General features: G+C 42.6%; 1 protein-coding gene across 9 annotated transcripts; it reads right to left on the reverse strand.

Moving 5' to 3' along the window:
* Positions 1 to 11: 11 nt before the first annotated feature.
* PTGR2 (prostaglandin reductase 2) lies at positions 12 to 27,505 on the reverse strand. Of its 9 annotated transcripts, none has more exons than XM_034769208.1 (11): positions 27,121 to 27,219; positions 14,557 to 14,633; positions 11,601 to 11,719; positions 9,408 to 9,599; positions 7,886 to 8,056; positions 6,374 to 6,583; positions 4,553 to 4,674; positions 2,541 to 2,628; positions 1,815 to 1,854; positions 785 to 867; positions 12 to 30 (listed from the first exon to the last, which is right to left on the reverse strand). In XM_034769208.1, the coding sequence occupies exons 2-10, from the start codon at positions 14,591 to 14,593 to the stop codon at positions 803 to 805; spliced, it is 1,044 nt and encodes a 347-aa protein (XP_034625099.1). In that variant the 5' UTR covers positions 14,594 to 14,633; positions 27,121 to 27,219; the 3' UTR covers positions 12 to 30; positions 785 to 802. The 9 variants fall into 9 exon arrangements, with proteins under 9 accessions (XP_034625099.1, XP_034625101.1, XP_034625102.1 ...); XM_034769210.1 differs by lacking the exon at positions 12 to 30 and adding an exon at positions 540 to 698; XM_034769211.1 differs by lacking the exon at positions 12 to 30 and adding an exon at positions 543 to 701.
* Positions 27,506 to 27,794: the final 289 nt, after the last annotated feature.

Below are 27,794 nucleotides of genomic sequence, written 5' to 3' on the forward strand. Positions count from 1 at the left end.
GAAGCCTTTTATTTTTTCCCTCTTTTAATCCTGAAAAACAAATAGAAGTTAAAAAAGATGAAGCATAAGATTAAATCTAAAGCTGCATTTATCCCTGATGAAACTCACAATTGTGTGCAAACTAAAGGCCAGCACTTTGTGTGGATAAATTAGGATACATATAATAATGCTCTCTTGTCTTGACTTGTAGGCATGATGTAAAATGCCACTATGTAAGGAAATGGACTAAATGGACCAGCGGAAGAGTGTTTCAGGCTATGAAATGGAAGTATTTCAGGTACTATACAGCCTGGCTTCAGATACAAATTTAAGTTTCTCAGGCTACGTCTTCACTACGGGGGGGAGGGAGGGGAGGGTCGATTTAAGATACGCAAATTCAGCTAGGCGAATAGCATAGCTGAATTAGACATATCCGAGCCGACTTACCCCGCTGTGAGGACGGCGGCAAATCGACCTCCGCGGCTCCCCCGTCGATGGCGCTTACTCCTACCTGCACTGGTGGAGTAACAAGCATCGATTCGGGGATTGATTGTTGCGTCCCGACGAGACGCGATAATTTGATCCCCGAGAGATCAATTTCTACCCGCCGATTCAGGCGGGTAGTGAAGACGTAGCCTCAGTGGAAGAGTTTTTCAAATGAATTCTTGTGTCCAAAAATCTCTGCTATCCAAGTTTAGGGGGATTTTAGTTGTTGGTGCCTGCTGTAACAAAAGGGAAGATTAATTTAAATAAAATAATGCTTGTTCAGCAGTCAAGTTTATTTTTCCTGGTGGGCCACATTCACATGAAGAGGCAAAGATTTTTATTCAGAAATTAACACTATCTGTTTTCCAGTGTTGCCTCCGGTCATCATGGACTGGAAAGCCCCTATAAGAGAATAAGAATAATACACGTTATTAGGATAATACCAATTAAACATTTATGCATGTAGTAAATTTTTTTTAAAAAGATCCTGAAAGCCTCCTTTACTGGATTATAACAATGTAAAGAGAAATCAAATTTTGGACTTAAAACATAAATTCCCCCACAACACAGGAAGTTGAAACACCATAATAAGACTTTAAAAATTAACTGCTATTGTTGTAAACAAAGGTCTGATCAGTCATTTTAAATGTTAAAACTAATTTATTAATTACTGTATGCACTGTTGTTAGGATATGCCATGCAGACAACATGCACTGCAGACACAAGAGGAGGGCATATACCTGGCGAGCCTACAGCAAAGGCTTTTATTTAAAACTTTGGCCATGGGGTGAAGAGGCAGCTTATCAAATATTTATTGCTTCAGAAATAAACACGAAAACTTTACATAAAAAGCAAAGCCTGAGTAAACCGAATATGAAATATGGCTGTCCAGTTAGCCAAGTCCCTTTAAAACAAATCCATGAAGTGCAGTAAGCTAATGGTTCGAAATTAAACCCAACCTGTATGATGTAGCTAATGTTTTGTTCCCAAGGGTTTTCCTCTGACCCTGCAGGACTAAAGCATTACTTAAGCATTACTTACCTGCTGTAAGAAGGCTTGTTTTCAAAACACAAGTTTTGAATGAGCTGGCTCTTTAGCTTTATAGCTTGGGTGTACAAAGCCCCTTTTTTGTTTTGTTTTTACTGTTTCTTGTGGTTTTTAGCCACTGGCTGCAGGCTATTTTACCTCTCTTGAAGTGACATTTTGACCTTGTTTAGGCAAATAATTTTAAAACCATATTCTAGGAGAGGGACAAACATCTGAACTGGGGGAAGAGGAAAGGAGAGAGAAAGTTGTGTTGTAACTATATTTCAGCAAAGATTATGCTAGAAAATGATGCAACATCTTACCGCCAATGTTTTCCAGGCCTTTTACCACAGTCTCTTTGACCTGTCAATAAGAATAGGTCTGGTTAGTTTTCCCTCTAAAATCAGTGTCTATCTGAAAGGGGCCATAAAATTGCTATAGCACTGACCAAAGATTTTAAAGGCATCTTTTTACTCCACAGAGGAAGGTGCTCCCTTTTGGACCTTGCCCTTTGGTCAAGATGAAAGTAGCTACATTGTTCAAGTAGATTGTTTTAAACCTGTAGGTTAATAAACCCTTTAAATGAAAGATAAAATATTACTGCAGCTCTGGGTGTACATGGATGCGAAGTTCAGGGAGGATGAGCAGATCAGTTGGGGGACCACATAACATCAGTAGGCTTCAGGAGAAAAGAGCTGGACACAGGGCACTTACCCACCCATAAAGTACTAAAGAGTGACTTTTCAAGTCTGGATTAGGAACCTCATGTCAAAAAAACAGGATTTGGCTTTCTCTGAGAATGGTAGAATCTAGGTATCAGTTATGTGTGCTTCTAAAGGACCCAGTTCTATTGCTGTAAAACTAAATTCTAAGTAGCTATACTGCCCTTTCTAAAACAATGCTGCTATAAAAAAAGTCTTCAAGTGTTTATCATTTCACTCTCCAAAGTGAGGCACCGCAGTCAAAGTGATTTTGATATGGGCAAAGAAATTAGTCTTCCTGAAAGAAGGCTCATGCCTATAAATAAAATACACAAGTTCAGTTCCTACCTTCAGTTTCCCCTCTTTGATCCACTGACAGAGCTGTAGAATACTAGCTTCGTGTTTGTCCATATAGTTTAATACCAGAAACCTCTCCCTGTGAAAGAAAAGAATGGATGATGATTTAATAACTAGAGTGGCTGGTCAATATATTTCAAAAGCCTTTGAAATCTTTTCAGTTTTGTGGGCAAATGTAACAGAAGATTAGTAGCATTAGCTATAGTTAGATGTAGTGCAGGCAGCTGCTGGGCAAGCTTGCTCATACAATTCTGTACAATGGAAGCTTTAGATGAAACAATGTGTTCTCAGACAAGTAATCCTGCCTGTATTTCAAACAGTATTGAAAGGAGGACTAGCAGCCAAGGAGTGCTACTAGAGCAGAGGTGGGCCAATTATGGCCCGGGGGCCTCATCAGGCCCTTCAGATGTTTTAATCCGGCCCCAAGCTCCCACTCACCTGAAGCGGCTCCTGGAAGCAACGGCATGTCCCCCCTCTAGCTCCTACACACAGGGGCAGCCAGGGGATTCTGCATGCTGCCCCTGTCCTAAGCACCACCCCCACAGCTCCCATTAGCTGGGAATTGAGGCCAATGGGAGCTGCAGGGACAGCGCCTGCGGACGGGGAAGCACGCAGACCCACCTGGCAGTGCCTCTGCGTAGGAGGCATAGGGGGGACATGCCACTGCTTCCAGGAGCTGCTTCAGGTAAGCACCGCCCGGAGCCTGCACCCCTGACCCCCTCGGTCCCAGCCCGGAGCACCCTCCTGCACCCCCAACCCCTCATATCCAGCCCCACCCCAGAACCCACATCCCCAGCCAGAGCCCTCACCTCCTCCCGCACCCCAACGCCCAATTTCGTGAGCATTCATTGCTTGCCATACAATTTCCATACTCAGACATTTGCCTACCCCTGTACTAGAGAGATCAGCTTAATATGTGACTGTAAAATGCAGGTAATTTTCTACCCTTTTTTTTTTTTGGTCATCCCAAGTGAAAACCAGCAAACAAAAAAGCTCTCTCCCAGCGCTGGTGCCGCGATTACACAGCCACATTAAAGCGCTGACTTCAGTGCAGGATACAACTGTGATTAATGCTTAAGGTGAGAGCAGTGGATCTCAAACCAATATATACACTATTTATTTCTGAAGCTCATTCAGGTGTAGAATGCTCCAAGGAATGTGGAGATTTAGTGGGATAAGATGGGAGGTGATCCATTAAAGGATTGGAAGTGGTCAACAAAAGACTGAAAAAGTTAGACCTGATGCATTAGTCATCTGTTCGGATGGTCCTAGCAAGGACCATCCTCTAGGATCAGATAGGCATATCAAACACTATTAATTTCCTGTGATTATCGGGTGGGTATAGAGGGACCTTGAGCACTAGTAGAGTTTGGTCTTTGCTGCCTTATTTTAGTGTAAGCCTAACCGAGACCCCACATTAATTTACATTCATGAATCTTTTTCCTATATATATTGTGTCATATTTGAAATCCTCTTCCCTAATAAAGAAAATTAGTACTAAAAAGAGTAGCTTAAAAAGTGGAAGATGCAGTGACCACAATACCTTCCAAGAAGGATTCTACTTAATTTTCTCTCCTCACGCACAACTACAATCAGAGACAAGACACTTGCTACAGAACATTTGGTAACAGAACCTTCCTCATATTAAAAAGACTGACAGACAGCCAAAGAATAAAGCAAGTGACCACAGGTGAGGCATATATCAGCCAATTAAAATGCTTTTAATTCTGCAGTGTTAGTACCACTTGAAGTCACAATTCTCAGTGTCCCCTCTGCCCATTTAGTGGCCTCCTCACCAAATGTTTATAATACAAACAGCTGTAAAACACAAAATCACCAGGTCCTTCCCTCTTTTTTCAGTAATCCACAGTGTTACCATAAAAATGCCTACAATGGATCCAGAGTCCCTCTCCTGAGATCAAATATACTGATAATGTAAATTCAACACATGTAAATTTCTGTGTTCAATGCACCATGAAGCTGGTGGGGAAGGAGAAATATACCTTGTGATATTCCTTGCTTTCTGTATTTCTTCTACTGCAGGAGGCAGTGGGGGAGGATAAGGCACATCTTTATTATACTGGGAAATCTGTCCACATAGGATGATATGGCTGTTCTGATTCATCTGTTTGAGACAACACAAAATGAGAAATACTACTTTCTTTGCCCTCAAAAAGACACAAGCTTATTAGAAGTTCATTAGACTATATGTGGTAATCATGCAACAAGTATATTTCTCAAAGTCATTTTCCTTAGAAGAAGACATTGGGAGAAGAATTGTATACATGTGGTCATTCAGTTTGTAATGGTGTAGCAGGTGGTTTAAAAACAGTGCAGTAGTGGGAGGATAAGACCCCTCTGTACATGTACAATTCAACCAGGTGTTAACTGGGTAACAAATATGAGGGATTGTTATTTTACTGAGTGAGGATATTTACTGTGGAAGGAGGAACACTGCAAATCTTAGAATATCAGGGTTGGAAGGGACCTCAGGAGGTCATCTAGTCCAACCCCCCTGCTCAAAGCAGGGCCAATCTCCAGACAGATTTTTGCCCCAGATCCCTAAATGGCCCCCTCAAGGATTGAACTCAACCCTGGGTTTAGCAAACCAATGCTCAAACCACTAAGCTATCCCTTCCCCCCCATACCCAGCTGTGTAATGAAAAATAAAAACCATTCCATGTATCTGTTCTGCAGTCTTATACCATTAATAAGTGTGAGTTTTCTACTCTATTCTTTTAATTTGTGAAACAGGAGTAAGGCAGATGGTGTCAATGTAGTCTCTCACTCATGAAAATATGAGTCCCTCAACCACTTATGCATGTGAAGTGCAGAATATTACACCCCCTTGCCACATTCCAAGTTTTAAACTAATTAAAAAAAAAAAAAAAAAAAAAAGAAGCTTTCCTGCTCTCTAGCCCAGCAGTAGAATAGCCTCAACAAAAATGAGATCTTTGACTCCTGCTGCTGGCCCACCAAATCCCAGAGGGTTCCTGCTCTCAAGGGCTGACAGGAGTCACCGATTCCTGGAAATGCATAATATGCAGTGAGGGAACAGTGAGTATAAGGAGTGATTTAACAACTGTAATTAACTCTCTCCAACTATTTCCTTGATTGACCCCAGCAGCATTCAGATTGCCCAAATACTCTGAAAGGTTCTTCTAGTAAAGCTCGAGTAAGAATGAATAATCCGTTTTCCCCCTTCCCAGGAACTCCAAATGATGTTTTCAGGAGGTGGGCAAACAATAACCGATTTCTCAAACTGCGTAAACCTCATTCAGCTGATGATCTGGATTATCATGATAAGAGTTTTCCTGAGAGAAGAGTTTCATTGACTGTCTCACTCAGGTCTTGACAAGTGTCCCTATTTTCTCCCCTTCCCACCTCCAACTCTGGTGCTACTACCAAAGAGGATTGGTTAGGTCCCTCACTAGAGCCCAGCAATGTTACTCCTTAACAAGCCAGAGATGATCAAAGTTGAAAAACAACGGTAATCGCCCTCTCAGACAGGCATTGTTGCTAAGGTACTCCCTTGTCCCTGCTGGTTAGGGGATTAAGACACCAGAAGTAGAAATCAAACTCAGGACTCCTGCATCACAATGCAAAATTGCTACTGCTAGGCCATCAGGCTAGTTCAGCATGATAGGCTTATGTCTCTGATGTTTGGACAGTTTGACTCAATCACATTCAGTATGTCAGGTATATGTGGGAAGGGAAGATTTTCCTATCTTTCAGCAGGCTGGTTTATATTACACTCATTCCAAAAGATGCATGAAGAATTTGGGAGAGGGAGGAGGTATAAACAGGACAGCTGGTATAGGTACCTGATTTATAACTGCATCACTGATGTCTCCACCAACATTATCAAAGTAAACATCCACGCCAGCTGGGCAGAGTTCATGCAGCTGCTCTGCCACATTCCCCTTCTTGTAATTGATAGCCGCATCAAATCCCATTTCTGAGACCAAAATGGAGCACTTCTCATCTGTACCACAGATTCCTACCACTCTAGAGCAGCCCTCTAGGCGGCCAATCTGCAGAAACACCATAAACAAAACAGTGAGGCCATCAATCTGCCCACATTTCAGTACCCTGTAATCACTTGAATTTTAACCAGCAGAATTACAGACACCAGTACTTTAGAGGCTGAATACAATTTAAGACTGCCAAATGTCAAGCACTATTTCCCCTCCAGTGATTGGGTCTCCAGTAAAAAGACTGGAAAATCAAAATGTAAATATACTCTAATTTGATGTATTTGTTCAAATGTTGTGGTGTGACAGTTCGTGTTTGAATTTGACTTGTTTTAAGTCTACTTGTTGAATGCTGTGTATATACACTTTACTCTAGAAAGCTTGGGAGGATAAACAATAATACTACCTTTTTAGAGAACTGCATACCAATAAAATATAAAGAATGGATAGGAAAGGATAGGTCCTCAATGGCTGTTAACCAGGATGGTCAGGGACAACTCCATGCTCTCGGTGTCCCTAAGCCTCTGATTGCCAGATACTGGGACTGGACAACAGGGGATGGATCATTCAATAATTGTCCTGTTCTGTTCATTCTCTCTGAAGCATTAGGCTTCAGCCACTGTCAAAAGGCAGGATACCGGAGTAGATGGACCATTGGTCTGACCCAGATTGGCAAGTCTTATGTAATGTTATCCAAAGCAACATATGAAAGTATTTACTATGCTTTTCACTGGCCATATCATCCTAATGCACGGATGAACACATCAATACTCTAGTACAGTGGTTCCCAAACTTGTTCCGCCGATTATGCAGGGAAAGCCCCTGGCGGGCCGGGCCAGTTTGTTTACCTGCCGCGTCCACAGGTTCGGCCGATCGCGGCTCCCAGTGGCCACGGTTCACTGCTCCAGGCCAATAGGAGCTGCTGGAAGTGGCAGCCAGTACCTACCTCAACTTTTGGTGAGAGTGTACCTTATCATAACGTTCCAAAGTCCATAAGACTGACAACTAAACACTATAAAAATCTAGTAAAATATTTTTCTATATGAAAATTAGTGTATTAAGTAAACAGGTAGGCAATTAGAAATTGGGGGCAGACTACTATGCATATAAATCAGTTTGTTTACTTTCAAGCCAGTGACAAAGTAATCATCATACTCAACTTTTCCCCTCCCAGTTTCAAGAATCTGAAGTTCAACACTTAAATACACTCAGCATGATCCCCACTGGTGAGCCAAATTCACAGATGAAATAAGCAGGTGGGTGTAACTCCAGTGAAATCAGTGGAGTTACAAGAAGGCACATCTCACAAGACAGAACTTAGAAGTAATAGCTCATTCTCTTGCAAATCTTAAACCTGTTTACCTGACCAGCCAGAGAACCACAGGCACCAGCAGCCCCACTGACAACCATTGTCTGATTGGCACCCTGAGTCACATGTCCCTTCTCTTTTATTCCTAGAAAGGAGGTCAGCCCAGTAATGCCAGCTGCACCAAGAAAGTAGGAGAGGTGTCCATCAACAAGTTGTGGATCTAGCTACACGAGAAAAAAAAATTTAAAGTGAGATTTTGGATTAATATTATTGTTGACTGCAAATTTTAGGATGACCACATTTTAAATAAACACAAGTACAAAATAACCCAGGCTGTTTAGTTCAGACAAAAGTATAAACCAGTATTCAGAAGCCTGCTATATACCAGCTGTCAGATCTACTATAATACTTCAATAACAAGTTTACAAAAAAGTGAAACAAATAGGGTTTGTTTGTTTTTTCCCAAAATGCTTTTAACAAAAAGTCACTCACAAGAGACTTAAGGATTTTTAGCAATTAGATGGTAAGATGTAAAATTACGCCATGGTCAAATACCGGTTCGGAGACAGAAAATAGTTAACAATGTTGAACTACACCCACAATGGCCTGACGGATGCTACAGCAGGGTTGCCATATCTAGGAGTTGAGTCAATGACACCATTAGTCCTAAAATAAAAGTTTCCAGAAAGCAAAGTTCTACCTCAAATTGCAGAAGTTTTCTGTCTATAGCAGGGGTCAGCAACCTTTCAGAAGTGGTGTGCCGAGTCTTCATTTATTCACTCTAATTTAAGGTTTCGTGTGCCAGTAACACATTTTAACGTTTTTAGAAGGTCTCTTTCTATAAGTCTGTAATATATAGCCAAACTATTGTTGTATGTAAAGTAAATAAGGTTTTTAAAATGTTTAAAAAGTTTCATTTAAATTAAAATGCAGAGCCCCCCAGACCAGAGGCCAGGACCTGGGCAGTGTGAGTGCCACTGAAAATCAGCTCGCGTGCCGCCTTCGGCACATGTGCCATAGGTTGCCTACCCCTGGTCTATAGTGAAAATGCAATACATATTAAATACTCTGTGTGCAGAGGGGCCAAGTTATAGCCATTACAGAACTGTGATTTTTGAATAGCCTTACCTTTGTGAGTGTGCTGGAGATTTTACAAGGTTTCACTAATGTATGCTTTTTGCATTTAATACAAAATGTGTTAAGAGCATAGTAGTAAGATATGTTGGTGATCAGGTGTCAAAAGTTCTATTTGGGGTTTGCATGATTAATGGAGAAACCTTAACAGCAGCCTCAGAGAAAATGCTGATGAATTTAACAATTTCATCAACATTGGATTGTTTAGTGGCAGGAAAAGGAATTCCTAATTGCTTCTTACAAGGAAAAGAGAAATTAATGTAGACTTTGCCAAACTTAATTTGATCTGCTTTGTAATAACTGGTTGCTTTATTAGCACTGCTTTGTCCTTGACATATCTCTAAAATAACAATCAATTGTCACATGCAAACAAAAGATTTTTTTAAAATGGAGAAAAATTGTGTGTACACTAACTTAATTTTCTATAGTTCAGTATGTTACCTTTTGGAGGAGTCTTCCATCCAGAATGACCTTTGTCTGCCAGGGCCAGTTGAAAGAAGTTACAATGTCTCCTTTAGCAAAGTTAGCATGTTTGCTCTCCTCCACAACCCCAATGCCCCCACCATCAGCCACTTCAGACAACTGCCAGGGCAGGAGGTAATCAGAACCTGTGTCTTCATTCATGCGGCAGCGCTAAAAGACAAGGCTCTAATGAGGAGATTCTTGCATGATGATGTACATGAGCTTCCTTTACATGTTCCGTAACATGGGTGGGATGCATTTCATAACAAAGCACAAAGGGCTACTCCAAAATCTTTCAGTAAGTACTCCACTTTCACCTTCTTAATTATTTATTTCTCCTTTCATTCATTCACTTAGATACAAAGGGAGGAAATTTTATTTTTCTCAATAGTGTCACCACAAACACACACCCTAAATGCACCGCACCACACACAAACTTCTAGTCAATGGGGACTTGATGAGATTGTCTTCAAATCCAATCAACACTACTTAATTGGATGAAGAGAACTTTAGAGAGAAACATGGGATACTCCTCCACTACAAGAGGCCAAGAATACTTCTCTTGCATAATCATAGCTCCTGTTATCCCAGGGAATAAGAGCCAAGGATCAATAATCAAAGCTGGGTCTCCTATGTAGGACTGCCAATTTTGGTTGGACGTATTCCTAGAGGTTTCATCGCATGACAATCTTTAATTAAAGATTAATCTTTAATTCTTGGAGACTCCAAGAGAATCCTGGAGGGTTGGCAACCCTACTCTCACGTAACCATGCAAATCGTTATTAGTAGGCCGCCAACCCAGACACCAGAATGGTTGGTTTAAGATACTATGGGTTTAATATGAAATGTCATGGTAACGTTTTGAATAGGATTTCCTACTTCTTCCTTCAGTGAAAACATCTGGGCCACTTGAGTTCAGCTGCCCTATCGACCCTACATTTATTTATTTTTTTCAATAGAAATTGAGCATTGAAAGTGGATGTTGAATCATAAATTGCTGCTGGAAAGGCAGCTGGGATCTTGGGGGAAAGGAATGCCCCCACCTTTCACACTTCCCTCCCATCTCTCCTTCCTCCACATCATTCCTCATCTGCCTCTTCTGGGAGCTAGTTGGGTGGGTGATGGTGCTGCTGCTACCTCCTTTAATGACACAGATGTAGGATTGACCTTCAGGTTGCTGTCATGGCCTCTTGCTGTCCCACACCCTAGGCCTAGAGTGCAGGCTGGAGTGAATCCCAAGGCCCAGATAGTTGTGCTAGATTCTGTGGTGGTCTGTCAGTAGTAACTCTGCTGAATTTTCTATTAGAATTTCTGCCAAATTAACAAGGGACTATTCTGTCTAGAGCTGCTGCTCAGTTTCAGAGCAAAACTGTGGTGCTTCTGAAGCCCATGACCGTGGGCCCTCTATGATTAGGGGAATCTAGAAATGTCAGGGTTGTCTCATCCTTCCTTTATATTCTAAAAAAGTGTATGTCTAGTCCTTTTCTTCATGAAGCTTGAAAATTTTATTTTACAGGCCCATGCAAAAATTGCTAAGGGTGGCTCTGCCTAGTTCCACCCCCAAATCCACAGCACTCCCAACTATATATTGTTCATAGGGAAGGGCTTTTGCAGGTATTGGTAGAACGGTGAGGGAGCATGAGACAGCCTCACTGGCCCCTCCACAGACTGTTTGTTTCTTCTTTGCTCCCTCCTACACCATTCAGAGCAGACAAGCACCTGGCCCCATATATGTAAGTAAAGACTGGATAACTAAATAGAATTTAAGTGAACTATTTTTGTGCTTGGAAATAATGCCCAGATCTTCAAAGGTATTTAGGCACTGTATTCCCATGGAGTTCAGCACCTAAATACCTCTGAGGGTCTGGGCCTAGCTGACTGCTTTTTATGAGTATCAGGGAATTTTGATTTTTGCTTCTGCCCCACCCCATGACTGGATATCTTATTTATATTTATATATATGACCCCATTCTTATATATAAAAACCTATATAAGCCACAGGCACATTAATGCCAAATTCCCCCCTAATATAATTCCACAGAAGTGAATGGAGTTATATCAGGGATAAGTTTGGCTCATAGTTTGTGTAGTTCACACTAAACATCATGGTTGGCACAGAGGTAAAATCATTTTTAGAAAATCATCTGACATTGCCTCAATTCTTTCACTTACCATGTAAGGGTCCACAGAGAGGTAGAGGGTTCGAGCTTGTACCTGTCCATCTGTGATTTTATCTGGTAGGGAGGCCGCTTCCATTCGGAAGTTTTCTGCCACTGGCACACCATTTTTACCTAGAATTATTTTAAAGTGAAGCAAAAAAAAAAAACCTCCAAATAAATCAGTGATAAAACCTTTGATCTAACTTTATTTTTAAAAAATTGAGGCCTTTTATTTAAATGTTCTGCTTCCTTTTTTAGTAAATAACAAACAATTAAGTGGACTAAAATTCACAAAATTCCAGTTTGACATAGCATTCTTGCATAGTATGTCTTGATTATTTATTTATCTGAAACAAAAGAAATAAAAGAGGTTTTCTGTAATCCCTGTAAATGTTTCCAAGGGTCTTTTCAGCATGGGAGAAACTGACTTACAGCTTCATCTTACAGGGTGGTTAGAACCCTAACCCTTATGCACGCATGCGCTTAACTTCACACTTGGAAGACAGGATACTGGGATAGATGGACCATTGCTGTGATGCAATACAGCACTTCTTATGTTCGAGTACCCATGCGTTAGTGTTTGCAGGATCACGGCCATAGTTCTTTTGGACTGAACTATGATGCTCACATGTAGCTTTGCATTGTCTCATATTAGCATTCAAAAAGGCTAACAAGAATATTTTTTAAAATGTAGCATATGACTTTGCACAGAAGGTACATTTAACCAATTGGAGGCTAAAAAATTAACCTCCTTAATAAATGAATTATTCTTAGTCATTTTATCCTTAGATCAATTTTCCAAATTAGTCTAAGTTTCTATAGGAAGCAAAACAAAAAGAACATGTCTAAGGTTTTTTTTGTTGCAAAGATAGTCTTGATAACCGTCAGTTTGCCTTGCAGAATGGTCTTCAGCCACACACAAACCGCAGAAAAGGTAAATTCACTCCTTTCCCCAACCCCATTCACTCAAGTGGGATGTGAATGTCAATGTCTGCAGAGGACAATTTCAGTGCTCTTAAGTAAGGACAGCTAGATTTGAGATGCTTCAAAAATGTTGATCCCAATTCTGCTCTCACACTAGCTTTACACCAGTATAACTCCACTTATGGCAATGGAATTTTTCCTGACTTGCACTGGTGTAAGTGAGAAAGGAATCAGATCCATGGTGCCTAATTTTGCTCTAAGTTACACACATGCAATACTACTGAATTGCACCTGTGTAACGAGAGAATTATGCTGTTTTTATACTTTTCATTCTGAAATTAGGAAGTGTCAAAAGTAAGTGAGAAAAATTAAAAAACAAACAAAAACCAATACCCAATACCCAAACACACTCACTAATTTTATTCATTTAACATAGTTTATTAAAAGACATATGAAATTATAATTGAGAAGTATACATATAATTTCGGACAGAATTTATTCATGCTTATATTTAAACACATAATGTATAAGTTCACGTCACTGTATCACAGTCTGGATAACCAGGTTAGCAAACCAACACCACTCCTAAGTTCTGAACAGCCCCAGAGAGAGCTATAAAGTTTTATCAGGGCAGGTTAGAAAAATGAAGCAGAGATCGAATCCAAACTTGGCTCATATAAATTGAGTTGTTCTTATTTTCCAAAGACGATGACATACTTGCGTAGTGACAAGGTTCTGATTAGCCCCTCACTCAAAAACACAGCAGTGGCATTGGGCCAGTTTCTCTGGTCTGATACAGCCTCTCTGTGCCACTTCCAGAAATCTGGTGGATCTGGCCAGATGGACTCTATACCACTTCCCTTTGTGACCTGCCTTGAGGCAGTAGTCTTGCCAGAGGAAAAGATGGTGTGGCCAGAGTGCCAGTATGTTTTAGATATTCCTCATTGCCACAACAGCCCTTTGGGGCCATAAGCAACTGTGCTTAAATTAGAGAAGTCCAGATGCTGTGGTAATTCCCTGGATTGGAGAGCTTCTCTCCAGGGTCTGTGCTAAGTGCACCTTAGCCAGATCTAAGAATTGGGGCCATTTTTAGCATTAACTGCACAAATTTAGGTCACTGATTGATCCTTCACTCACTTTAGAGAAACACCTATCTACAGGAGATACCACTGTCGTTTTTAACTGCAAAAACTATTTCCAAACTGAGAAATATCCAAAAACGTCAACATTTTAACTGGTTCTGCAGCAGCAAACTAATAAACACTATTCCAAGAGTTGTTCTGACATCTAGAGTGATGCAAGTGCATAAGCAAAGAAGTAAACAACGAACAACAACAAAAGCCATGTAAATTTCAAGCTCCTTAGAAACATGGGAGGAAGCCAAGATTCAAAGTTTGTCAAAAGAAAAGGACAAAAGTCAGCAGAGAAGCATATTATTTTCAATCATCTCAGAGTCAATTACAAACAGCAGAGTAAAATGAGAACAAATTTTAAAGCTAAAAAGCTGTAAATGATAGTGTGCCTTTGGCTATTGCCACTAAGGTCTGGTCTATACTACCCGCCTGAATCGGCGGGTAGAAATCGACCTCTCGGGGATCGATTTATCGCGTCCCGACGGGACGCGACAATCGATCCCCGAATCGGCGCTCTAACTCCACCAGCGGACGTGGTAGTAAGCGCCGCCGACAAAAAGCCGCAGAAGTCGATTTTGCTGCCGTCCTCACAACGGGATAAGTCGGCTGCAATATGTCGAATTCAGCTACGCTATTCACGTAGCTGAAATTGCGTATCTTAAATCGACTCCCCGCTGTAGTGTAGATGTACCCTGAGTCACTAATATTACACCTAACTCTATGATCTTGCCTAAAAGTTTGAAGACTGCATATACAGGCTCAATATCTACACATCTATCATAAACCACTTTTTCTATTGCACATTACTTTCTGTAAATATCTCATGTTACTTTCCTCCATTTCCCTCCCCATTTAGGAGTATTATGCAATTATACAAAATACACTGATCTTTTCTTGGAAATAAATACATACCAGGACGTGAGTTCAACACCACTCTTTGTATAATCATTACCACTTTAGCAGGAATTCCACACTGTACGTCAGTGACCCTGCAAAGCAAAAGCTGTTTGAGATGCATGTCAAATTTATAGAACTTTCATACTGAGAAACATTTTGGGGGTGAAGTATTCAGTAATTTGAAACCCAGAGAAAAACAATTTAAATTCCACATGTGGGTCCAATGGAGATTATAACATTTAAGTGGTCTCATAAACAGTGGCTGTGGTTGAAGTCACAACTGACTACAGACAGCTGCATATCTTCTGCTTCCTGAGGTAGGAGAAGCCTGCCATCCTTCACATTTGCTCTGCAACTATTTTGTTAGCCAGGATGATGATGGGAAACTGATTAAGGAATACAGAGTGTGAAAGAAGCAGGAAAAGAGCTAAATGAGAACAATTTACCCAAAATGAATGATTAACTTATTTTTAAAATTATTGACTTCAATAGGGTAATGATTTCACTCCCAGTTCCTTTAAACTTATAAATGAAACCCATGCTTCTCTGTCTCTGCTGTTTCAGCTGTCTCTGCTGACAGGTATACCAGATATGTTAGAAAAAAACTCTCTTTCAGCACAGCTGTTTTTTCTTGACATGAACTGACATTCCATAGAAAACTATTGTTAAAATGAATTCAAATTTCAGCAGCAAAGCGAGTTTAAAAAAAAAAAAAAATTAGCTGTGAAGGTCTGACCCCATTTAAGTTAGTGGAATTTTGTCATCTACTTTGATAGAGCCAAGATTTCACCCCGTAGCCCAATGGCACCTTCTGGAAAGGCTTTAGGAGACAACTAAAGGTCTCAATCCTGCCAACACACATTACATATGTGCATCATCCCACTCAACTCAATGTCAGGTAGTTTGGACACAAAATATAGGGGTTGCAAATAAGTTTTATAAAATATAATCTGTAAAAACAGAAACAGGTTTTGTTTATATTTAAATATTCCTCTGCAGTAATTGCAACACAAATCCAAACACCACTATAACAGTATGTGAAATCAGGAAGTAAAACAGCTTAGTCTGCTTTACTTTTTACCCTTCATTCATTCAGTTTGGACAATTAAACAGCAGTAAAAGTGAAAAACAAATTAGATTTATTTAAAAAAATCCAACAACCACAAACCCTGTTTTAATAATCTCATATTAGTGTCCCTATTAAAAAAATGAAAAGCATCGAGGTACCTATTCTAATTTCAGCATGGATTATATCCATGTTAAGGGACGGTAAACATACACCCCAACACAAACATTTAGCTAAATATAGAAAAATAAGATTAGACAGCTGATTACATTGAACAACCTAAGGTGAAGGGATGTATGTAGGTCTGACACAGTCAAGTAAAAGGTAGACATGTCAGTTACAGCAATAAATAAAAAATAATTACATTGCACTAAAGACTGCCATTTAAGATATGTTTTTCAATATGAGATAAGAGACAGCAATATACGGCATCTCAAGTATTGCTCTCCATGAAGAGGAGAAAAGAAATATCAGGTCTTTTGCGTTAGCAGCACATTTTCTTCTGAGAAGGGTCAGGGATGAGGAAGAGTTTTACACCACTAGAACTGTTTTCCTGAGTGGTTTCCCCCTGTATTTCAACAGGTGAATAAAATTGAGGACCGGAAATTTGTGTCCAACACTGATTGAGTCTTTGCTACTGAAAATGCCATAGTGATCAATGTGATATAAGCTTAATTAATAAAGAGAAAATTACAATCTCATGGACTTCTAGGATTAAGAATAAAATAATAATGTTCCTATTGCTAACACCTGGATTTCATACATACTTCTTGCTCAGCTGAGCTCCATAAACGTTAACCTCCATAAGCATCAAGGACATTAAAAAATAAAACATGATAGCTGATATCTCTGTCACAATGTTTATTTTGTTGATAAGAACAACTAATCAGATTTAGTGATGATTTTTTCTTTCTGGACACATCTGTTTAGTTTAGAGTGCTAGTTCGTCTTTATTCTTGAATGTTACAAAATACAAAAAGTAAAGTAAGTGTGCGTATGTGTATTATATATAAATAAATGGGGTGGGAATGAGCATAACAAGAATATGCACATCTCCTCTCCTAAGTGGGGTAGGAATGAACATATGCAGGTCTCTCTCCCTTCTTCTCAAAAAGAAAAAATCCAAATGCATAGCTGCCTATCTACATTTGACATATGCATGAGGTGTAATATTTATGTTTATTTGCCATTATATTTTCAAATGCTGTTTATGAGAATAAAAGTACATGAGATCTGGTTTTCTTCTGAGATTTCAATTCCCAAGTGGTGCAAAACTATGAAATGTGGAATTCTTAAACACCAGCTTAGTGAGCTTGTTGTTATGGGCCCCCCGTAGAGTCTCTCCTCTTCAAGCCTCTTTTTTGATCCTTTGTTTTCTCTGTGGGTCACCACTGATCCATCCCCTAAAGCCAGTTCGCTGCTCTGAGGGTGGAGAAGGAGGTGGCTGATCTGCCACCATAAATGTTACAGATTATTTAAAATGTTTGTATATTGATTTATCAGCCGCTGGTATTATACCCAAGTCATATCTATGAATAATTACACTGTATATGGTAACCCACACAGCTCTCCACAACAAAACCAAGTTAGCATAGTATAGTTAATAACACATAAAATCTTTGTAACTTTTGTTATGGCTGCTAGTTTACCAAATAATGTTACAGTTAAAATCTTAACATTTAAAAGTACAGAGATTAGCATTTATGAGAAGGTGCATAAATATTCAAATATCCACAGAGTTTCTTAACTAAACATATAGATGTAAACTATGAAGAAGAACAGTAGCCCAGTGGCAAGGGTACTAGCCTGGAACTTGGGAGAGCTCAGTTCAACTCCATACTCTGCCACAGACTTGCCTTGATGTGGCTCTCTGCACCATTTAATCTCTAGATAGAATTGGAAAACGGGTGTCTGCAGGTAGAGTAAATGCACAGTTCCCATGCACCACAGAATAGTTCTCCATGTTACTACTGCATATAAACCTTTATGAAGGACTTCAATGGGGATGAACTAAGGAGGAGTCAAGGGGTCAACATTTATACCGATCCAGTGGCCTAAACATCCCATGCAACTAGTATGAAGGGCTGTCACTTTCATAGCCCATAGGCTGAAATAGCAGCCATGGGAGTCCCTGCAGCAGCCCCACTCAACAGCTCTGGGTTTTGAGTATAAGGAATGGATTTCACCTCCACCCACTTAAAGCCTAAATACACTGGTTTTATGTAGGTGTAATGGATTTCATCCACAGGCATCATGTAGTTATTTTAATATGGACCTAAGTGAGAGAGAAATTAAGTTTTTGTGTGCACACTTTTGACAATCTTTGTAATTCTGAAGTCACTACGCAATTGTATTATGAGAATGGAAAGAGTATTAACAAGGGCCAATTAGTAATTCTTAAATATATATGTATTTCTACCCTCCCCAACACCTGCTCTGTATTGTGGCACGCAGTAAGTACAGACCTCAAAATATTCAGCCCCATCTGGAAATTCCAGTGTGTTAGTAAGTGTTGAAGTTATTTAAACATATTCTTACCATCTTAGCATCAATGCATTTTTTAAAATCACTGATTAACAAACAAAAATATTAAAACACAGGAAAACAGCACATTCACAGTAGTGCACAGGAAGATGAGAGAAAGAGACGGATGCATCTAAGGAGTAAAATCTTAGATTACTTATTTGAAGGTCTGAAGTTCTTGGGGGACAGGAATACTGTTAATATCTGAGTTGAGCTTACTGATCTGTGGTTGATAAACTTGTACAGCAATGCCATTTGGAGACCTTCCCTGATACAGTGAGTGGGTGGTGAGAGAGTAAGGGGGAAGCTGGTGACTGAAGTGTCACTCTATGGCAGCTGTCACAGTAAAAGATAATTATGGAGATGGACATTTATTTCTCAGTACAACTGCACTTATTCCAGGCTGCAAGCCAATAAACCATTACACAAGTTAAAAATGCTGGACACATTAATATCACAATGTAACATGAAGCACCAATATCTTCCAACATTAAAAAGCAATAGAAACTTCATAAGAAAAAAATAGGATCACACGTTTTAGCATCATTGGATTATGGGAGTCTTTTGGAGGGACTGAAAGGAAAAATATTTTTCTTTAAAAGGTGAAAAAAAAAAAAAGAGCAGTATTTACATTACTGCCTTGAATACATGTGTTATGTCAATATGAATGCCATTTCTAAGGAAAATTGAATTGGTTCAGTTCTTTAGGATAAGATGCTACACTCTTTAATACATTAGACTTTTCAAATAATAATGGACTGAGTGTATTAATTGAGAATGTTCTTTTATCACATTCAGAGTATAAATTACGGCAAGGTTAAACAGCCATGACTGAATGCCAGGATCATTTGAGTCATGCTGCAGCAGCAGCAGCATTAGAGAGTGTCACAGCAATATTCCCAGAGGAGTCTCAACTATGTTCTCTGTCCTACTTTTACTTTTCCCCATGTCTCTTCCCACTTTTACAAACAGGCATACAACAACCCTTTCAAAAATGTTACCTGGATTTTAAAGGACTAAAATACATTAGTGAAGACGACAATGTTGTGGGCTTTATTTTGGAAAAAAAGTCGATGCTTTTTTGTTTTCATTTCTGTATTGGTAGCACCATTTATTATTAAGGTTTCCCAACACTTCCCATTATAAGATGGTGCTTTCAATTGCTTATAATTTTGCCAAACTTTAACCACTAGGGTTGAAATTTTATATGCTAGGTGTCTGTCTCAAGCTGATTTTTTCTGGAAAGTTTCAGCCAAAAAGGTTCAGCTGTTTCCAAGAAAAAGACTGGGGAAGCATGTTTCCCATGTTAAAAAGTTCTGGCAACTCTTTCTTTGTGACTCTGCTAGTGCCTCCTGCTTTGGAGCAGGGACTTGAAATTTGGCAGAGGATGGGCCTTTATATTAGATATATGCCTTTTGCTGTTCTTGGGGAAATCTACCCAAATTTGGCCAAGTTATAAGTTTTTGAAAAAAATTGCAGTATGCACATGCTTATTGGAGACATGCTAGACTTTTACAGCTAAAGTCTCCAAAGATTCTGCCTGCTCTAAGCATGCTTCCTACTGGAGCTGAGCAGAGCATTCCCTGCAATTGCTACTCTGGGCTGCTGCAGGCAGTGCCAGAGCCAGAACTGGGCACAAGAACTGAGAGTCGGAACCTGTCTCTTCTGTGCTCTTAAAGCTTCTCCCAGCTGGGCTTAGGCAGCAAGGAGAAGGAGGGTGCCTGATCTGAATGTAGATGGGACAAGAGCCAGACCAAGTTGGGAGGAATAAACTGTGACAAGGAGCCTCAGGGAGATGCACAAGGAACTGCAATTCAGATGGTGTGTTTTGAGGCGGAGACTAGGACTGGCTAGATGAGAATAGAACTGGGATGAGGAGCCAGGGTGGGGAAGAAAAAGGAATGGGACATAGACAGGTTCAGGAGGACAAAGCAGAAGGGGTCAAGTTTTGGTGAAATGGGCAGAAGAGTCTGTGTGCACACTACAGCACACATCCCTCCAGAGCCTGGAATGGAATCCAGGATTCCTGAGCCTCATTCCTTTGCTATCAGCAAATATCTGTGGCAACCCACTAGCAAAGTGTGTGTCTCATCTTCATCTAGTACTGGTGTACATAGAGGATGACAACCTACTACTGCTATCAGTTATTCAGTTAGCTCAAGTGACAAATGTCCGTGTGTGGATCTACGGTTCCAACCCTGCTGATAAACCATGTAGGTGTCAATATGATGCTACATGATGGAATTTCTATTTGTTCAGTTTGCTTTTTTAAAAACCTAATAAATTGCAACAAAAACCATATTTAAAAGAATGTTATTAAGATTGCAAAGGCAAGAACTCAAATGTTAGGAAATGCCAGAATTAAGATTGCCTGAGCCACAGAGATTAAAGTCAAAATTAATCCACTAATTTTGAGTGCCAAACTTGAGACAACTGGGACCTGTTTTTTTTCTTCAGAATATTTAACATTATAAACCACTTTATATGTTCAACGCACAGCTCCCAAATCTTCAGTTGCAGCTCAGTGCTCAGCACTTCTTCAGATCAGACCCCAGGGTCTCAAATATCACACAATAAAAAAATTGAGGACACACAATTAGTGACCACCAGTGAAAAGTCTGGTTTAAGTGACTTGCCCAGTGACTTGCCCAGCAACACACAGGAACACTTTGGCAGAGACAGGGATAGAATCTAATTCTCAAGGCCAATATTCAAGTGCCTTAACCATAAGACCATCTCTTCTCATTCTGGCACCCCTTGCCTCATTTGCAACACATCTTCCAACCCCACTAGTCTGCTAGAGACCTCCAATGCATCACCCAAGTAGGCTGAATGCCATTCAGCTAGTCCATCGCTGAACTGTGCCCAAAAACATCTATACTTGTCCATGCTTCACGCTCCATGTCCTTGCTCTTGTGTCCTGCGCCAACACCAAGTGGCAGCAGCTATTGCCACCTGCAGAAGGCTGGGCGCCCCAGTGGCCCAGCCTGTATTCTACATTAGTTCCTCAGCCTTCCGGGGAATTCAGCTGGCAGCTCCTCTGTGGAGCTGTGAGCACGGGTATGTGGTTGGCGTGGTTCACAGAGTCTCCTGACACTTGCCCCTTTTGCACCAAGAGAGACCCTGGCATACATCTGTGTAGAGAGCGTCAGGCTGCAGCCCCTCTTCCAGCTCCTCCAGAACCTGCTGAGGTTCTAACTGCATTTCTCCTGGCACTGGCAAGATGCCCATCAATCAGACCAGGAGGAGTTCCTCCCCCTCATTTGAGGCAGGGGGCCTTAAATTTTGGATGGGCCTATGCCTACCCATCCCAGTATCTGCAATATGTGCACACCTTCCAACTTCTGCAACAGCTGAGGCAGGGGTCCTACAGACAACAGTATTCTTCATTCCACAACCCTTATTCATCCCCAGAGTACAATCTGTCCTTGGCACTAAATGAGGCGGGGGGAAAACAGTATGTAATCATGCAGTTAAATACTGTAATTTGACACAAGGAGGCTGAACTGAAGTTGCACAGGCAATCTTCATTCTGGCATTTCCTCATTTCTGAGAGCTTGACTTTGCAACCTTAGTGATATTCTTTTAATATAGTTTGTGTGTGTAGTAAAATATATATTGAGAAACACTCACTAAATAATCTCCAAAAATTATGTATGTATGTATTTATTTTACAAATGATAAGCAGAAAATTGTTTGGTGTTTTCTGACTGAAATTAAGGTCTTACATTTTAAGCCACAGTCTAATCCTACAAATTCTAACTCACCTGAGTAGCCCTACTGAAATCAATGGGACAACTGATGTGAATAAGAGTTTGTAGGACTGGGCCACATATTAGCTCATCCTCATCATCATATCCACTCATTATTATCCACACCCAAACATAGCCACTTTATGAACTTCATACCCTCATATCTCAATGTCTGTACTTTGACCCATCAACCTTTTACCCACAATCGGGGATATTGCAGATTATGTATTCCTCATTCCACCTTATCTTAAACCAAACTTTGCACCCTTGATAATCTGTATGTTATTCCCTGATAACCAGAAACTTCTATGCACAAACTCTGTTCACTATTTTTTTTTAACATCATCTTAATAAAATTTTTAAACCTATTAAAAAAAACAGGCTTAAACAGCATAGGCCTGGCGCAACACCTCCTATGGAAAAATTCACAGAAGGGACACAGAGGAAGGAAATCTCCTTGCATAGGCCCTACAGGCAGGAGGGCGGGGTACTTTGTTCCCTCTAAACTGTGCAGTTGGGCGGCCACCCAGGTGAGATTCAAGTGCTGCCCAGTTGATTAGCAGAGCGCACACGTACACCAGTGTTCAGGTGACTCTCCCTCCTACCGCTTTGCAGCCACGTTGCTTCTGCAGCGGCTCCTGGGACCCTCCTGCTGGCTGTGCAGAGTGGGGGAAGGCAGAGGAGCGCTGATGTCAGGGTGTCTCCCTCCCCGCACCTCTGTACCCCATCTCCCCAGAGCAGAGGAAAGGGAGCAGCCTGGCTCAGGACTCAGCACTTCTGTGGTCTGAATGACTGGCGCCTCTGGGCGGTGAGTGCCTTTCTTAAAGAGACAGCACACAGTCTCTGAGACTTACCCAGCAGCCAGCTCACACAGTCTCTCTCTCTCTCTCTCTCTCTCTCTCACACACACACACACACACACACACACACACCAACCCCTCTCTCTTTCTCCCCCCTGCCCATGTACCCCATCTCCGCAGGGCGGGGGAAGGGAGACAGGGCTCAGGACAGAGCAGGAGAGCTTTCAATGAGTGCCTTAAAGAGACAGCGCACAGAGTCTCTCAGAAACTTCCCCAGCAGCCAGCGCGCACACAGTCTCTGTGTCACACAGTCTCTGTCTCTTTCACACTCACCTCCCAACACATACTTGTATTATTGTTGTGGTTATTTCTTGGTACTTCCCATAATGCACATATATCCTCTGTAATTTAATTCTTTCAAAGTGTGTTATTTTAGTGTTTTGACTGGTCTATGCATTTCATAATTTTTATTTCTCTTACACTTAAATTTAATTCTTTGAGTAGTGAATTCTAAAATGCCTAACCTGTCCTGGCTGGAGTAATTATCCCTATGGTAACTTTTTAAAAATATCTTTTTTTGTTTGTTTGTTTGTTTGTTTTTGTTTTTACTGGTGGCACACATCCGCACATACCTTGTTGCACATAACAAAAAATTTTCTGCACATACATGGAAAAAATTAGAGGGAACATTCAACTGGGGCAGAGCTGCAGAGATGATGGAGTACTTTCTGCAGAGGAGCTTAGAGATCCACGTGCAGAGGGTCCCCTCTTTGAGCACTTGGTTGGGGGAAGGACACTGTGGGCTGGACTAAGGCCCAGATCCATAAAAGTATGTATGCAGCTAAGCCCCAGATTTAGATGCCTAAAGTACATCTATACAGCCCGTAGCAGCAAGCCTCCAAGCCCGAGACAACAAACTCAATCTTGAGTTACCGTGCTAAACAGAGCTGTGTAGATGTTGTAGCTTGGGTTGGAGCTTGGGATCGAAAGCCTAGGGAAGGGGTAGGCTTCACAGCAAGAGCTCAAGCCTGAGACAAATTAAAAGCGCTATCTACACAGCTATTTTTAGCACCACAGCATGGGCACCATGAGCCCAAGTCTGTTGACCCAGGTACAGATGTTCGCTGCCACAGACTGCTGCTGCCTGTGTAGACATACCTCCATTTGGGGTTTAGGTGCCTAACTCGCAATTTTGGCTCAAACTGCAATTCACAAAACTTCCACCAAACCAGGTAGGCGCCTAAACTCACTTGGCACCTAAGTTTTCTAAGTAAAAGTTACCTAGGCACCTCAGCATGGGCACTGCTGCCTCTCTCTAGCAGTTCAGTTGCCTATCTCCACCTAAGCCCCAGACTGATTCACAAACTGGAGGAAGATAGGTTTCAGAGTAGCAGCCATGTTAGTCTGTATCCGCAAAAAGAACAGGAGTACTTGTGGCACCTTAGAGACTAACAAATTTATTAGAGCATAAGCTTTCATGGACTACAGCCCACTTCTTTGGATGCATATAGAGTGGAACATATATTGAGGAGATATATATACACACATACAGAGAGCATGAACAGGTGGGAGTTGTCTTACCAATTCTGAGAGGCCAATTAAGTAAGAGAAAAAAACCTTTGAAGTGATAATCAAGCTAGCCCAGTACAGACAGTTTGATAAGAAGTGTGAGAATACTTACAAGGGGAGATAGATTCAATGTTTGTAATGGCTCAGCCATTCCCAGTCCTTATTCAATCCTGAGTTGATTGTATCTAGTTTGCATATCAATTCCAGCTCAGCAGTCTCTCGTTGGAGTCTGTTTTTAAAGTTTTTCGGTTGTAAGATAGCCACCCACAGGTCTGTCATTGAATGGCCAGAAGAGGAGGTGTTACTACCTACTTTATAACTTTTACCACAGTAGTTAGAGCACTTGCCTGGGACATGGGAAATCCAGGTTCAATTCCATCCTTTCTGGCAGAGAGGGGGGAGAAAGTATTTACTGAGCAATGGCATATTTTGATGTGGGGTTCCCTCAGTCTCTCCTGTTGAAGCTGTTGGCACTAGGATGAGTAATAATAGAATGACTGGAGTAAGATGACTGGACCCAGGGTCTCCCACCTCCTAGTTGGGTGCCCTTACCACTGGACTATAGAATCATTCTCACACATACTATCTCTGGCCCAGCAAGAGTTTAAGAATGACTCTGTAGGGAGACCCCTGTTCAAATCCCTTCTCCTCCTCTGGTAGAGGAGGAGGAATTGAACCTAAGGTTTCTATGTCCCAGATGATTGCTCTAACCACTGTGCTAAAAGTTATGAGTACCTCCTCCCCCTCCCATTTTGTGTAGAGCAAGACAGGCTCTTAAAGCCAGCTGACTCTAGGTGGTGAGCTCCTGTTTATAAATCATTAGCAGAGTTAGGTGCCTATCTACAAGAGAAGAGTGGGGCCTACCTTCCCATGGCTGGCTCAGGCAGCTCTCAGCCTAGCATGCTGGTTTTGTGGATCACATTCTTAGGCTATGTCTCCCCATTTATTGTATTACTCCTGGAGGAATTCTGCGCCACTGCGAAATACATAACTTTTCAGAAAACAATGTTTTTTGCACAAAATGTCTCCCCCTGCCCCCGAAATGGGCTGCCGTGCTGCTGGCCACCACTAGGAGCCACTGGACCTGGCAGAGCCCACCTCACACATAGAAGACACTGCCGAGGGGAGGGGGAGGGAGCTAGAGGATTCCAGGCAGCTGCAATTCCCCACATGCCCTGAGGGAAAGAGATGGTGGCCTGCAGGAAACTCCTCACAAGCCTAGGACAGAGCATCAGGCTGTTTCCCATTCTGGATCCCTGGCATAGGTCCCGATTCTGTGGGTGCTCTGGGGCTGGAGCATCCACAGGGAAAAATTAGTGGGTGCACCCACTGGAAGCAAAGCTCCCCTCACCTAGGGTGACCAGATGTCCCGATTTTATAGGGACAGTCCCGATTTTGGGGTATTTTTCTTATATAGGTTCCTATTACCCCCCATCCCCTGTCCCGATTTTTCACACCTGCTGTCTGGACACCTCTCCCTCCCCCCCAAAGCACGCCGTGTCCCCGCTCCTCCGCCTACCTCCCAGCGGCCACCAAACAGCAGTTTGGCAGCATTAACAAGCTTGGGGAGGGAGGAAGGAGCGGGAACGTGGTGCACTCAGGAGAGGAGGTAGGGATTTGGGGCAGGCATTGGAATATGGGCAGGGAGGGGGCAGAATTGGGGTGGGGATTTGGGGAAGGGGTTGGAATGGGGGCAGAGCATGGGGTGGGGCCTCATGGAAGGGGTGGAGTGGGGGGGCAGGGCAGGAGTCAAGAACCCAGGAAAAAGCAGGGAAGTTGGTGGCTACGATCCCTGGGTTCTGAGGCATAGGTGCCTACTTCCCCTCTTTCATGTGGGTGCTCAACCCACACTCTGTCCCTGGGCCCACCCCCACTCCACCCCTTCCATGAGTGTTATTTTGACAAATAACATTTGCAGAATTTTAAAATGTGTGCAGAATTTTTGGTTTTTTTTGGCACCAAATTCCCCAGGAGTAATTGTATGGTGCACACAACTCAGCTCTGTGGGTTGCAGTGTTATTCTTGTGGTTTGCTAGGTGGCCTGATGCTCACTGTTGCAACATCTAAGTCCCTTTGTGGATCCCACCCTCAGTTTGGATTTATACCTGTGTAATAGAGACCAGCATGTGTGAGAGAAGATTATCAGGACAGTGCCTTCTGACTTGAACAGCTATGATGGTGGCTATGTTTGCAATCAGGGTAGAACTATCTCAGTTCATTCTTTACAAGACAGTAGCTGTTGGCCTCAGTCCTACAGAGGCCTGGGCACAGGGCTGTGCACTGTGGCACTGTTATGCAAGTTCGCAGCAGCATTTATTCAATATAAAGAGAAAGAAGTGAGTAGGGCCCCTCTTCCCTGGTAACTGCACTACACCCACAGCCCATGACAAACACACAACCCAGAGGGCACCGAGCCACACCAGGGCTTCACCCTGTACCGCGATTGGACTCTGACCCCTCCCACGGGACGGGACGTCGTCACTTTACACCCCAACCAAGGCGCTGCCACCTTGTCACGTGCAGCGCAGCCAGGCCCGCGGGGACCGTCCCTGCACTGTCAGGCCGTTCCTCTCAACGGTAATTTCCGAGTGAAACACCACCCCCTCCCCCACGCCCGGCTCCGAGCCCGCTTCACCTGGCCCGGGCTCTGCGGCGGGGGCTCGGACACGAGCGCAGTTTATGGACCGAAGAATGGTGCGGAGACGGACAGGCGCCGACCCCGCCTCCTCTCTCCTCCCAGCCCAGCGCACGTGCGCGACTGCGCGCGCTGACAGACGGTTACTGGAACTCGTGGCTGGGGTCAGTTAGGTACTGAAAAGCCTCCTCCCCAGCGCCCGCGCGCCGGCAGCCCGGGGGTGCCAACACTCACCGGGTCCGAGTCTCGTGCGCACCCGTCTAGGCACGAGATCAGCAGCCAGCTTATTAAACCAAGGACTTTGCCCGCTCCGCTCACTCCCCGCACGCATGCGCTTACCTCTTAAAAGAGCCGTGTGGGGCACGGCTGCTTAAAAGGGCGAGGCGGGAGGGCGCGGCGCAGCGCAGTAGGCTCTGTGCGGACGGGCTGAATTTGAAGTACTGGGGGGCGAGCGATCCCACGTGGGTGCAGGTCTGGCGCGGGTGGACAAGGGGCCCCGGGGCAGGGGCGAGAGGCTGGTGGCAGCGGGGAGCCTCTTGGAGGGCGGGAAGGAGCCCAAATCCCAGAGAGCGAGTCGAGCCCACCGCTCTCGTCAGGGAGCCTGTGGGGCCCCTGCCTTTGCGTTTGCTTCAGTTCGTCATTGGCGCGCATGGACACCCAGCCCCGCCCCCCTCGGAAACCAGGCAGCGACCTGTGCTGCAGGCTGGGCAGGAGCAGCGGGAGAGCGTGTTCCTGGGAGCGCTCGTTGTACGGGGGGGGGGCGAACGGGCACCCAGCAGGGAGGATTCGTGTTCGCAAGGCGCTCATTGAAAGGCGCCCGGTTCGTTTGTTGTTGCGAAAGACAGAGGGTGAGTTTGTAATGAAACTGGCAGGGGATGGTGAATAATTATTGTGCGCAGATGTGACTG

This window comes from Trachemys scripta, chromosome 4 (genome assembly GCF_013100865.1).
Source record: "Trachemys scripta elegans isolate TJP31775 chromosome 4, CAS_Tse_1.0, whole genome shotgun sequence".
NCBI classification, from domain to species: domain Eukaryota; kingdom Metazoa; phylum Chordata; order Testudines; family Emydidae; genus Trachemys; species Trachemys scripta.